The sequence below is a fragment of the Crinia signifera genome, chromosome 12 (assembly GCF_055691185.1).
Source record: "Crinia signifera chromosome 12, ASM5569118v1, whole genome shotgun sequence".
Lineage (NCBI taxonomy): Eukaryota > Metazoa > Chordata > Amphibia > Anura > Myobatrachidae > Crinia > Crinia signifera.
In genome coordinates, this window is record NC_139228.1 from 73,042,713 (window position 1) to 73,057,203 (window position 14,491).

The 14,491-nt window shown below is 48.4% G+C and overlaps 1 protein-coding gene across 1 annotated transcript; it reads right to left on the minus strand.

Annotated features, from left to right (window-relative positions):
• Positions 1 to 5,885: 5,885 nt before the first annotated feature.
• On the minus strand, positions 5,886 to 8,380 carry RPS29 (ribosomal protein S29). Its single transcript, XM_083167683.1, has 3 exons — positions 8,222 to 8,380; positions 7,001 to 7,100; positions 5,886 to 6,028 (listed from the first exon to the last, which is right to left on the minus strand). The coding sequence occupies exons 1-3, from the start codon at positions 8,281 to 8,283 to the stop codon at positions 6,020 to 6,022; spliced, it is 171 nt and encodes a 56-aa protein (XP_083023809.1). The 5' UTR covers positions 8,284 to 8,380; the 3' UTR covers positions 5,886 to 6,019.
• Positions 8,381 to 14,491: the final 6,111 nt, after the last annotated feature.

Here is a 14,491-nt window from a genome sequence, read left to right on the forward strand (position 1 = left end):
CTGTCTGTTATGAGACACTAAAAACCACAGTGTTGTGTGTTCAAGCAGCTTGAAAAAAAGAATAAAATGGCTGTGTATTCACGCACTGTGAGAAAAGAAATACAACAATCTGGTGTTCATGTAAACTTGTGTGTTGCTCAGGCACTGTTTAAAAAAAATGGCATTAGGATGGATTAGGGTTAGGGGGACCTTTGGAGAGGTGTACAGGTTAGCTATGTCCGAATCTGACATTTTCTTAATGTGACGATGAATAAGAACTCTACCTTAATCTCATCGTCAGCTTGGTTTGTGGGGCCTAAACAAACTAAGCACTTCAGACACAAAAGTGACTGTCCCTTTAACTGAAGTGCTTGGTTTCTTAAACTGTGTATGTCCTTTTTAATGTCCAACATAAAGGTGGGCGGGAGGGATCAATGACAATTTCATCTTGAACTACTGGTCGACTAGATTTAGGAGAAAAATACATATTTGCACTGAAGAGCAAATATCAGCCTATCCTATAAACTTTAAGCTGACCTGCTGACCTGCTGACCATACCCCCCCCCCCCCCCTCCTAATTGTGTAACACAACCTTGTAGTACATTTAGGTGCACCAGAGTCTGATTATGAGAGATAATATGTTTTTTCTAGGCTTATGTTTTTTTAACTCTTTGCCGTTAATATTGAATTCTTTTATGTTCCTTTCTCTTTAAGAATAAATACATTTTCTATATTAATTAATCAATTTAAATTAATTATCTAATTTTAATTAATCAATTTATCAATCCAATCAATGCTTTACCGGTCTGCTACTCTATACTCCACCTCCATTTTAAGGACATCCCTGGGGCCTCTTCTTGCTTAACCAAAAAAATAAAAATTCTATTCTTTCTATAGGGTTGTATAGTTTATTGAGCTGCCATCTTGTCTGACGCTGCTGTGCCATCTTGTCTGACGCTGCTGTGCCACAGTGTTTCATTGATGAGCTACAGTCTTTTACCCTGCTGTGTTTGTGCTGCTGTTTGGTCGCTTCGTTTTGTCATCCAGCCTTTGGCCTATATTGGCAAATAATATTGGGAGTGATGAGGTGGGTATGGATCATTAGGTCACTAGCAAGTACCTCGACAAGCATTAGGTCGACATGCAGTCAGGTCGGTCTGGTCATTAGGTCGACATTAAAAAAAAGTATTTTTTTTTGTTTGTTTTTTTAACCCAAATGTCGACACAGTCAACATAAACACTAAACCGTAGCACCGCGTCCCCTTGCATGGCGCACTACGCTAGCCATGCTTCGGGCACACTATTTTATTCCTAGTACGGCGCCCATCGCATACCGTACTTAGTGGTGTGCGATGCGATATTCCCATTAAATTAATTAGCGTAGCGAGCCCCGCAAGGGGACGCGGAATACGACCACGAAGCTTGGCGAGTGCGAGCCCCGCGAGGGGGCACGTAATACATGTAAAGTAATCCGTGTGCGCTCGCCAGGCTTCAGGCTCGGTGGCTTGCTGCGCTCCCCACACTATCTAAAATCAACTCCACGCCGACGTGGATAGTGGGTGTATGAAAAGGTTAGAGGACTCGTACCGCTGCGCTCACCACGCTTCAAGTTGGCGTTGATAGTGGGGTTGGCGTTGACAATGGGGGTGCATTTAACATTGTAAGCACCCATATTGCTGCTATATTGCATGTGATGCGATTGTATAAGATGCACTTCGATCAAAATCGGTGGCGCCGTGCTAGGAAACAAGTACCGTCTGGGGTGTTACTGGCAGAGGTCTGAGGGGTGTTGTGCAGTGCAGAGGAGTTTGTGCTGGGTTATTGCACTTGGTGTATTTTATTCATGGTTTGTGGTGTGCTGCACTGCACCCCAATACACCATATACTATACTGTCAGAAGTTTCGTGTGTGATTGTTCTGCCTCCACAGTGTTAAACAAGCTGCGCATTAATAAAACAATTTTACTCTTCTTTATTGTTTGTGTGTACTGAGCCCCAGTACACCATACTGATACTGTCAGAAGTTTCGTGTGTTAATAACCAGCCAGCTTGCTGCAGACCTTGGCCTAAATTGAATGAAAACAATATTGTGAGCTGTAAAGTGGTCAAATTGTCTGGAAAGGGCTGGAAATTAATGTTATTGAGGTTAATATTATTCTAGGGAGAGAAAAAAAACCGCAAACCAGGAGGGGGTATGCAGGCAGTATTTGCTATGCAGACAGGGGGGTGGTGTGCAGGCAGGAGGGGGCCTGCAAGCAGGAGGTGGCCTGCAGGTAGGAGGGGGTGATGCGCTGGCAGGAGGGGGTGTGCAGGCAGGGGTGGTATGGTATGCAGGCAGGAGGTGGTGTGCAACCAAGAGGGGTATGCAGGCAGGGGGTGGTGTGCAGGCAGGGGGTGATGTGCTGGAAAGAGGTGGTATGCAGGCAGGAGGGTGTGTGCAGGCCGGAGGAGTCCTGCAAGCAGGTGGCGTGCAGGCAGGGGGTGGCATGCAGACAGGAGGAGACGTGCACCTCTTCCTGTGTTAATATTGCTAAGGCCACCATACCCTAGAACGATTTTGCACGACTTCGGACGATTACAACAATAGGCACTGGAGGTGTATAGAAGTAGGTCTCATGGGCTTGGGACAAGCATCCCCACAGGTTCTCTGTTGCTGACACGGTCTCATAGGCTATGTATAACGACCACTGTGGCGACTCTTGCCGAATGCACAGATATAATCCTGTGCAGACGCCTGGAAGCAGTGAAATGAAGCCGCTGATCAACATGTCAGCAACACATTTCACCACACAAAGGGCAGCATTACCAAGTAGAGCTGCTGTGATGTCTGAGCACGACCTCACTACTTGGGTTTGAACAAAGGAAGGTTTGGTGGTTTCCTGAGAACAATTTGAAACGTCCATTTGCGAATGTCCTGCACATAAACTGTTAGTCCAGGATTTATTGATCGCTCTACAGCCACCCATGTAAATAGATTCGCTGTCACTGGGTGCGGTATAGCATTCAGACAGTCATTAGCGCGATGTTGGGATCCCGACTGCGGAGACTCAGAAAGGAGGAGTGCAACAAAGCCCCTTGCGGGCTCGCTACACTCACCATGCTGCGGGCACAGTGGCTCACCACCTACTCTATCTCTATAGGGGTAGTGGACCCCCACGAGGGAGAATAGCCGTGGCAGTCGAGATCCTGAGTGTCGGGGTTTTAACAGTCGGGTTTCCGACGTCTGTAACGACTGCCGGAATCCCGACTGTCAGCCATGCGGCACTCATTGGGGCAGATGTATTAAGCCTTAACAAGAGATAAATCCAAGGGTGATAAGGAGAGATAAACGCCCAGCCAATCACCTGCTAACTGCCATGTTACAGGCTGTGTTTGAAAAAAGTCAGTAGGGAGCTGATTGGCTGGACGTTTATCTCTCCTTATCACCCTTGCATTTATCTCCTGTTAAGGCTTAATACATCTGCCCCCTTGTCACTAAACCTCAGATTTCATAGTAGTAGTGTTCCCGCTAGGCTGTTTTAGCGGGGCGCTGCGCCCTGGCCAATTTTTAAAGGGCAAAATGCGCCCTGCCCCTCTTGCAGCGCCCCGCTAAAACAGCCTCACGGGGAAGCCAAGCGTCGCCGTAGACGGCGATGCCCGGCGCTTCCCCAGCAGCATAGTGGCTTCGGAGGGGCCGGTCCAACCCCCTTTGATGACGCCGGCGACCCTGGCACACCCCTTTGATGACGCCGGCAGCCCGGGCACGCCCCTTTGATGACGCCGTCGGCCCAGGCACGCCCCTTTTATGACGCCGTCGGCCCAGGCACGCCCCTTTTATGACGCCGTCGGCCCAGGCACACCCCTTTTATGACACCGTGGCCCAGGCACGCCCCCAGCTGTGGCCCGGTCCGCCACCCTGCCCGGTCTCCATCCTAGAGTGAACACTAAGTAGGGCCGCATTTATCAAGCAATATTTGCGGTTAAATCCCCGGTTCACCACAAATATTTAGTATCCCCCAAATGTATTAAAGGGGGACCGCAGCAGGGATCTCCAATCCCTGCTGCGATCTCCCCTGCAGCGCTGCCGGCCGCATCCCCCATAGGTTTCTATGGGGGATGCGAAGCTGCCCGATGTATCAACATCGGGCAGCCCAGCATCGCACCCCTGGGCTATCGCCATTGTAATGTGGCAATAGCCCATTGTAGTCTATGGCTACACTTCTCGGGCAGTGCGGTAAGAGGGGTCAGCGCATACCCGTGCATGCGCTGACCTCCCGGCTAGGGCTCCGCAGGGACGGCTCCTATCGGAGCCCTGTCCCTGCTCCCTTAATATTGATACACTACCCCGATATGATCGCATTTTACAATGCGATCCTGGGCGGTAATATTCCGCCCAGATCGCATTGTAAATGCGATGATAAATGGGCCCTATATGCTTCTGCACAAATGTATAACAAGGCCCATCAGCAGCTAATAGCACAACTCTAATGCTGAATAGACATAAAATAACAGGTCAACAACAGTACATAAGGCCCAGCATGCACTTTTTCTCCATTGGAGAAGGGTGCCCCATCTGTGATGTGCTTACTCACCATCCAGCGAGAGCAAGCATTGCACGTATGTGCGGGTTATTTATTCACTGGAGCCGGGCCAATAGGAATTGCCTGCAGAATATATAAATCACATCCTGTGGGGAACAGTCACATGTGCCATTTGTCACTCATGTCTAAAGCTGGGCACACTTTTTCAATCCCTGGCTCATTGGGTACATGCCCTTGATCAGCTGGGCGTGTATTCAGCTGTGACAGGCAGGCGTTCTTGCTTCTTTATGGGTATTGGATGTTGCATGTGCAGCACATTAGATACCACCTCCCAGTAATGACAAGTGCAGGAGCACTACAAGCCATGTGTAGACTAAAAGTCCTGCATGGGCATAGTGTACACATAATATGGACAGCCTGCCCTTATACCGGGAGAATGGGATGCCCATCGCATAGGCGTGTGCTGCATCAGTAAAACCACTGGCCTAGGTTTTACCTTAACAGCGCATAGCTGAATATTCATACTTTGAAAAAATATATTTAAGGACCACCTGTCCCAATTAAAGAAAAAGTCCTTTATCTTAATTGGTCACGAGTTCCAATGCTGTACATCTAACCAAGAGTCTGATACCTTTAGTCAGTACAGCCATTTCACCTCAGCTTTAAGGTCTATAATAGAAGTAGGCAAAAAGCATCCCTCCAGCTGTTTATGAACTACACATCCCAGCATGTCTTGCCTAAGTTACACTATTTGGCCATACTGATGCAAGGCATGCTGGGATGTGTAGTTCAGATGGAGGGCTGATTATCCACCCCTGATCTATACAATACATACTATAATCCAGTCAACAAAGAGTGCAGCTTAGTACATCAGTACCTTATAAATTGTTAATCTAGGAAATAATCATTAGGCTACATGCCAAATGTATAGTGGTAGCTATACATTTAAATATAAGGTAGTTTCAGAGTTCACTGCCTACTAATCACATGTACCACATCCTGTTGCCTACCTCCCAACTTTTAAAAGCCCAAGATCAGGACTCTCGTGTTTGTGGCTCAGACATGGGCTCCTAAAGGGAGATCCATTCCGTTTTTGTCACAATGGGGACATAACCAGTGGTCTGAGCTGCTGGACATGCCCCCAGTCCGTCATTATGAATAGAGCAGTCTGTTCACCGCTGCTAAGCAGAACAGAGGGACAGGGGGACTCCCAACTGTCCCTCAACCACATGACACTGCTGTCTGCGGGTGAGACAGCCCCATTAAAAAAAAAAAACGGAACTGGGAACTGTCAGGCAAAATCAGGACAGTTGGGGGGTATTTTGTGGTGATTTACAATTTGTGATCAATTTTATTTATAAAGGGAATAAAAACAGGAGAAACCAACTTGTGAAGATTGCACCAATTTTATTTGTTCATTTACAAAATCAGGATGTTCGCCAAGGTCTTCTATTGGTGCCCATGTGAAGAGGATGGAACGTCTGGTGCGATTCTGGTCATAGATCTTGTACAAACAGCCATTTAATCCATCTACAAGACAAAAAGAACACAGATGTCACACTGCAGCCATACCAACTAAACAGTAACCCTGACCTTTGACCGAACAGCTGTCAGACCGAACATCCTTTTACTGGTTGTCACCAGTGGCACAACATACAGCACTGGCAGAGGCAAGCCTAAATGCTGACCTAACATGTCACCTTTCACACATCAGCCACCAATCTCAGCAGTCTGATCATGCTGAAAGCATAACAAAGTGGAGAGCTACGTTTGCAAAAGTCAGTAAAGTAATGATTCAGCAGATCACCTTGTCTTACTCTCTATGCAGGACATTTTGCCCATGGGAAGCTTTAATCTAGAATAATGCCTTTGCAATAATTAAACAATACCTTTTTCTCCCTTCAAACTACCAAGAAATTAGTTACCCTTTTTAAGATTAACTTCTCAGCTTCTATTTGTTAATTTGGAATTGAACATTGCATTGTTTGAATAATATTATAATATAAAAAAATTACACTAAATTAAAACATGCTTCCCAGAGAAACGCAAACAAAAAAAAAGTTAAGCGTTATCACAGGATATGTCACAAGGTTTTGAATTGAAGTAAACATGAAGATTAAACCATGAGGTGTTTTTCTGTGTATTCCCTGTTTAATGTGTTTGTTCTTTAAGACTGAGTGTTAACTTTTTTTCCCGTCCTATGTTAGAGGAGAAGCTTGATGCTTGGTAGATTTAGCGCCTCTTATCTGATTCAACTGCCTATATCGTTGTTGTGTGCATGATTTACTGCATTTCATGGTTCAGCTTACGTAGATGCAGACCACAATCAACAAGAAAGTAAAAATATTCCAGGGTTTCCATACAATAGGCTTTTTTTTTTAAATAATTCACGGTGTTGTGCCCGTAGCCACAGAAAAAAAAAATGTAAAAAAATATATATATATATATTTTTTTACATTTGGTTTAAACCAGCCAACCTTGCTGCATATCATGTGTACTTACCTTAACAAAGCCGATGTCCTTGGCATACTGCCTAAAGCATTGCCGGCACATGTTTAGCCCATATTTGCGGATCAGTCCATGTCTGTTAGAGCATACTCGGCTGCAAAGTGGAAACAAATATGCAATTAATGAAAGTGATCTGCATTAGCCAAGCGGCAGATTACTAGCTGTAAGCAAATACCAAATTTTAGAGGGGAGGACTATAGTCTTGTTCAAGACAAAGTACCATTTGGGATCCATTTTAAATTAATAAGGGGAGAAATCAATAATTAGTGTGGATGTATCATGTAGAGAAAAGAGTGAATTGGACCAGTGGAGAAGTTGTCCATGGCAACCAATCAGCATCTACTTAATCTGTGGCTGAATGGTTCCTACAGGAAACATCTCCACTAGACACATCTACCCTATAATAAGATGTAAAGCGCTGTGGAATATGTGTGCGCTATATAAATAACAATGTGTGCAGCAGTCAGTAGACATTTGGGAACAGTCCCTCTGAAGGACATGCAATCTAGTCTCTGGTGAAATCTACTTTGTGATCAACATTTTTGGGGTGAATACAGCACAACCTCAAGTGCCCTGGCACAGCATCTGCATTGTCATCTGTAGATGAACTGACCCCTAAATTCCTGATAACACTGAAATAGATTTTATACAGTCACCAATATATCAATACAAGTCTTCAAGTGCCACTGTGCGCTTTTCAATGAGGATGTATAGAGGGCACCAGAAAAGGGGGGGGGGGGGGGGGGGTGTATACACATATACAGGTTCAAGTTCAGAACATGGGACCCCCATGATTAACATTACTGGACTGCCCACCACAGATTACTATGCCCTATAGAGGACGTGGATAGTGTACGGAGTTAGGTTACCTATGCCAGCCCAGGTGGTCCTATGCTGTGTATAGGAATGAAAATGCACATGCATATTTATATATACATATAGATACGTGTGAGTGTGTGTGTTACTACACACATTGTATGTGTGTGCAGGGCATTAACGGGAATTTGCTACATACATTTGGTTTGATTTCCCAGCCACAGCCTCCCCCGTCCTGCCTACAGAGTGGGCGAGGGGGTAAGCCGCGCCGGCCGCCATGACGCTCCCCATGCGGCCTGTCCCCGTGCTCCCCCCCCCATCCACCGCTAGGCGCTGGCTACCCTCCTCAGACCCAGCCCTCCCACATCACACCCCAAAGCCGAGCCGCAGGACACGCACCAGGAGCGGGATCCCTGGCCGAACTTCCTGGGGTGGCTCCAGTACAGCTGCTGGTGACCCATCTTCTCCGACTCGCTGCTCGGGGAAAGGAAGAGGCGGAGCCGCGCCTGCGCTATTCAACCTGCCCGGGACTCCCAGCATGCAACGCGGCGAGGCCTGGCCTTTGCCTTGCTCCCGGCGTGTCCCAAAATGCAACGCGCGCATCAGTTACCGTGGAGAAAGTGATGGAGAGGGGGCGGGGTTTCCATCTTATTGAACAACTTTATTGCGATGGTTACGCAGTTACACAGACAATTGACACACCGAATCGGTGTGGTTTCTTATATACCTGCTCAATATACGTAGATAATGTTGGGCTCCAGTGTGTCCACACTTTTCCCAGTGCAGCCCCTTACACCCTAATCCTCCTGTTCCCATTGTTTAAAAAGCTGGAAGCCCCAATCTTGTGGAATTCCTATTATATAGAAATTATGCACAATACACTCAGCAGTCATGGTAAGCTCTACCATTAGGCGGCTGCCGGGATCTGGGATATCTTCTATGATGATCTTTGTTGTATTTAATGCAGGTGGTAGCTGTCAAACTTCCCATGCACATAAGCGGTGGCTTGACTGCGCAGAAACCAGCACCGGGCTCAAACAGCCAGCGTGTCATGTCCCCCAATAAAGGTACCCCCATCCAGGGGAACCCCAGCCCGGGCTGAAGCCCGTGGCTATCTTCGCCACCTATGGGCTGCGGGTGGCAGACTGATTTTATTATGATAAAAAAGATAAAACATTGGTGGACAGTGGAAGCAGCAGCCTCGGATTTTCTCTTGTCCGAGGCGGCTGCTGCGACGCTCCGTAGGAGCAGGGCAGAAGGAGGGGAGCTGCTGCGCTACTGGGTAGTAGGAGGGGGAGGGAGCAGGGCAGAAGGAGGGCAGCTGCTGCTACCACCGGATGGGTGGAGGCGACCCCTGCGATGTCTCGCATTGGCGCGCGCTCCTCCTGATAACCCGGTGACGGATTTCTCCGGCAGCAGGTACGACCTAGGACAGGGGTGGCCAACCGGTCAGAGGTACAGAGCCGAAAAATATCTGTAGTCAAGCTAAAGAGCCAACAACATGCACGCGCCGAAGGCGCGTGAGCCAAAAAAAGGGGCATGATCTATTTGGACCCCTTGGGTGGGTGTGATACACATATGCCTCCAATAGTGCAGTGCCATATATGCATATGCCCCCAATAGTGAAAGATACACATATGCTCCCACCACGGTGCTGGGTATGCCCCCACGGTGCCGGGTATGCCCCCACGGTGCCACATTATACCACACACCGTAATGCCCATTATAGAAAATGCCATAATGCCTGTTACACATAATTTTGTACTTTATAATGCCCGTTAAACATTATTCTGCATGCCGTAATGCCCGTTACACAAGTCCCCTTTCTGCTGATCTCCTGTGTCCCAGGGTGTGTGCAGTGTGTTCTGCGGCTGTGTTCCTGAAGGGGGATCTTAAAGGCCTACTGATGCCCCTGTGTGGCCTGGGTGGGTGCGGGGCCAAGATCGGTGGGTTAAGGGGGTGATGGACAGGCGGGTTATCTAGGGTGCATCTACCTTACAGCCCGTGTCAGTTGCCGGCTCCTACCAGTCACGCTCTGCAATCCCAGTCCTGGGTGCTGCTCCCCTGTCTGCCGGTTCAGGCTGTCAATCATCACCGTGTAGTAAGGCTGCGGCCGGGTCCTCTTCTCTGCTGCCTGCTGTCTGTCCCAGCGCAGTGGGTAGGCGCCGGACACTTCTTTCAGCAGCTCCTGCACGGCCAGGTGCCGGGTGTCTGCTGCGGGTCACGCACCTGCACCTCCGGGTCAGGTAGGCGCCCGGCTGCTCCCTACACTGCCGGGTACTTGAGGTTCCGGGAGCGGCTCACACTGGGGAGGTTGGCGACACCTCAGCTCTCCCTCTCAGCACCCGATACGCCACTCTCCTGCATGAGGTCCTGTCTTTGCCGCTACATGCGGCCTCTCCGCACCGCCTGACGTCACCTCTCCCCGCGCTCCTGCGCCGCCAATCAGTCTGGGCCCTGGGTCAGGAGGGAGGCTGCAGTGGATCTGACAGCACGCTCCCTCTTCCTGTCCCGCAGCAGCGGGTAATGGAGGGATGGGGGACAGGGACAGACGGTGGGCGGCGGGCAGCTGAGTAAGAGCAGGAGCCGCACATTAACAGGGGGAGAGCTGCATGCGTCTCGAGAGCCGCGGGTTGGCCACCCCTGACCTAGGAGGTACCATGCAATGCACACGGGAACGCGCATTGCATCACACCTCCTGTCATGTACATGCAATCTGGGCACCGAATATGCTATTTATTGTTGAAATTAAATGTAAATAATCCTAGTGTATAGGCTCCATAAAGGTGTGTACACATGGTGCAATTTGGTCGCTGAGCAATTTAGGCTTAATATCTCTCAGCAATATATTGCTCAGTGTATCATTTTCATCAGCCACCAGCAATTTTGGCTGAAAATTGCAAGCTATTCTGTCTAGAAATCACTGGTGTACAGTGCATTGTGCACCAGCGACCAGCAATTTTTAGTGTTAAATGCAGGAGCATGCTCCTGCGAAGATTAAGGGCTGGCTGCGGCCAAGCGCTCCTAGAGATTGATCTCCCACAACACAAAAAAACACATTGGCGCTATGGTCGCTCAGTGATAATGGCTTAAATCGCCCGTGTGTACGGGGCTTCAGAAACCTGTGTCCGCCCTCATAGGAGGACAATATTTTGCTGTGTGGGCAATAGTTGAGCAGGACACCAGAGACCATGGCCCAGTTATATGGAGCACCAAGCAGATGCATCTGCCTGAAAAGCCTGAGCAAGGTTTCTGCACACTGGGTGCCCCATCAGCTGACTCATGGGCAGAAGGTGGTTCGGGTGACTTAGTGGCGTAACATATTGATTTAGTTCGATGGTGGTCACTTCAACTCTCTCAGGAACCATCAGTGGTGATCATACCTGGTTCTACAGTTTCAACCCCAAGACCAAACTAAAGTCAACGCAGTGGACTTAAATTGGAGATGTGCCACCACCGAAGTTCTGATGTGACCACAGCTAGGGCCAAGCAGATGGTGGTTATTTCTGTGGCCAAATATAGAGTCCTCCAGGTGGTAGCTCTGAGGATGATGAGTGAAGAAAACGAATGAGTCACCAAGCAGGATGAGGTGATTAGCCCACTGTGAAATTGTCGGTGGAGGCACTGTAAAACCCGGGATTTTGCACATTACCAGACACCTACCTGGGTTTTTGATATGTGACAGAGAGAAAACTTCCTGGTCTACAGTCCTGGAGCATGACCCAGGGTCGGACAGAGCTGCAGGAATTTCACAGTGTGATGCGGCCCGCCCGTGCATTTTGGACTAGAGGCGATCTAGTGCAGACTATGTGCAGCACACACTTTCCGTGCTCATCACATGGGCAAAACATTAGGAATCTTTATTATCTTGAAGATGCCAAATGTCCTCAGGACTCGATACGGAGATGCCAGTCAACCCTTAAATGCAGCTAGGTCCACTGTGAGTACAGAATTTGACCTTGTGGTTTTTTTTTTTTTATGTGACAAATACAGAAAAACATAGGATAATATAATACTAATAAAGTAGAATAATTAAAATAAAGTGTAGTTCTATTATGGAACTGACTTTTTTTTAGTTTACTAAACAACTCAAAAGGCAAAGTGTCCTAATATAAAGGACACCTTCCTAAATGTAATTCATTAACCAATTAAGTTTCCAAGCAACTTCCTGCAGCAAGTTAGTTTATTCACTAAAGGGGGGATTCAATTGTTCCTTGTTCTTTCGTCTGTGATGATCATGTCCAGACAGACAGCATTCAATAGCGTAAAGCAGCTAAAACCATCTAAAGTTGTGGGTGCAACATGAAAAGTATCATTTGGTGCTCCTCAAAGGAATTACTTTCCACTTATTCCTGCTCCCATTTCAGCTATGATTTTAAAATATATATCCATTTATTATCCCATTGTTGTTTAAGCCTGTGCACATAAGTGCCACCTGGTTCCTTGGGTTTTCGGGGAACTAGAAGTTCTTCTCTAGGCTGCTTTATAACACTTCATTTGATGACAGAACTTTATTTTTTATTTTGGACAGCACGGACAGTGTAGTGGTTAGCATTACTGCCTCACAGCAATGAGGTCATAGTTTTGACTCCCACCATGGCCCTAACTGTGTGGAGTTTGTATACTCTCCCTGTGATTGTGTGGGTTTTCTCCCGCAGTCAAAGAATATACTGATAGGTTAATTGGCTGCCAGCAAAATTACCCTAGAATGTCCGTGTGTGCGTGTATAAGTGATAGGGAATATAGGGGTAGATTTATTATAGCAGCGCTAAAAGTTACTAAGATCTACTAAGATCTTGCCGCTGAAGCGGGGAAGCGTTAACTCCCCCCTCCGGCGATGCCTCCTCCAGCTGACAGTGCGTCAGTTAACACTGACGCGCTGTCTGCTTCTCCCCGGCCTCGCTACTCACGCGAGATCCCCAGCGCAGCTCAGAGCCAGCAGCAGGGACAGCGCTGTCCCTGCTGTAGGTATAGGGCATCGCCGCCTGCAGCTGTCGAAGTCGATAGCTGCAGGCAGCGGAATTGTCAGCGATGCTGACCGTTCATAAATTAGTCAGGAGGCAGGCGCGCAGCACGAAATATAGTAGCTGCGCTATGCCTCCTGCCCCACACGCTAGACACCCGCTCGGCGGGTGTCATAGATCAGAGGCATATTCCCCTGATCGTTTGTTGATAAATCTACCCCATAGATTGTAAGCTCCACTGGGGCAGGGACTGATGTGAATGTTCAAATATTCTCTGTACAGCGCTGTGGAATATGTGTGCGCTATATGCGTGTATATAACTGTTAATAAATACATTTGCAAACCTGTGTGCAAATTTTATTTTCAAAGTAAAAAAAGTAAGAAATGTAGGCACTTGTGTAGTTTCACGGCGGCAGCTTACGCTACGTTTGAAGCTATGCTATTAGCGTAGCCCAACGGCTGCCTTAGCTACATTATCAGCATAGCCCAATGGCTGCCTTACTTGTGTAGTTTCACGGCGGCAGCCTAAGCTAAGTTATCAGCGTAGGTTGTCGCCATGAAACTACACAAGTAACTACCGTACTGTTGCCGGGAACTGCATCTCTGTCCCTGACAAGCCTACACAGCGCCTCTCTCACACCGCCGGCGCCAGCATGATGCCCTCTCTTTGGCGGAGAGGCGCGCCATCTGTTTGACATGCAGGAGTGTTTCAGAAGCTCCAGCAATGAGACACTCCTGCATCTAAGTAGCTATTGCGGCAGGGTACAGCAACCCTCCCTATAGGGTTAGGGGTACTGTAGCGCCTTTTCAAACCCCCACTATCCACGGCAGCCGGAAGCGTGGCGAGCGGATGCGTTACGCGTCCCCCCGACCTTTTCTTACCCCGACTATCCACGTTGAGTTGATTTTATATAGTGTGGCGAGCGCACACGGATTACATGTAAGGTCATCCGCCATGCTTCGGGCTCGGTGGCTCGCGACACTATATAAAATCAACTCCACGCCGACGTGGATAGTGGGGGTATGAAAAGGTCGGGTGGACGCTTTAGGCTGCCGTGGATAGTGGGGGTTTGAAAAGTCGCTACAGAACCCCTAACCCTGTAGGCAGGGTTGCTGTACCCTGCTGTAATAGCTACTCAGATGCAGGAGCGTCTGATACACTCATGCGTGTCAGATGGAGCGCCTCTTTGCCGGCGCCAGCATGATACCTACTCCCCCAAAAAGAGGGGATCATAGTGGCGCCGGCGGTGTGAGAGAGGTGCTAAGTAGGCTTGCCAGGGACAGACACACTTCCCGGCAACAATACGGTAGTTACTTGTGTAGTTTCGTGGCAGCAGCCTACGCTGATAACGTAGCCAAGGACACTTAAGCGCCCGTGGGAACACTGCGCTACTTCTGACTGACTACGCTAACCGTGGGAACACTACGCTGATTCTGGCAGGAACACTACGCTGACGGCGTAACTGCCACCGAGAAACAACACAAGTACCGAAATGTAGACTGCCACACAACTGGAGCTGTGTAATAAAATATTGCAGCGGCATACACAAACCCGCCCCCCCTAGGGAAAAGACCAGTGTTTTCTGTGTATAACGTTTTCATGTGTATAATGTTCCACCCCCTTGACATCACCTCCCCCCGCCCAGCCAGGGCTACAGTACACACCCTCCATCCACCATTACTCCACAGCCACCATTACTCCTGC

What these genes read in the sequence shown, in the direction of transcription:
- RPS29 (XM_083167683.1), bottom strand. Translation starts at nt 8,283, where the DNA reads ATGGGTCACCAGCAGCTGTACTGGAGCCACCCCAGGAAGTTCGGCCAG. An exon ending in GGCCAGGGATCCCGCTCCTG is followed by an intron (nt 7,101 to 8,221) that starts GTGCGTGTCCTG and finishes TCCACTTTGCAG; the next exon opens with CCGAGTATGCTCTAACAGAC.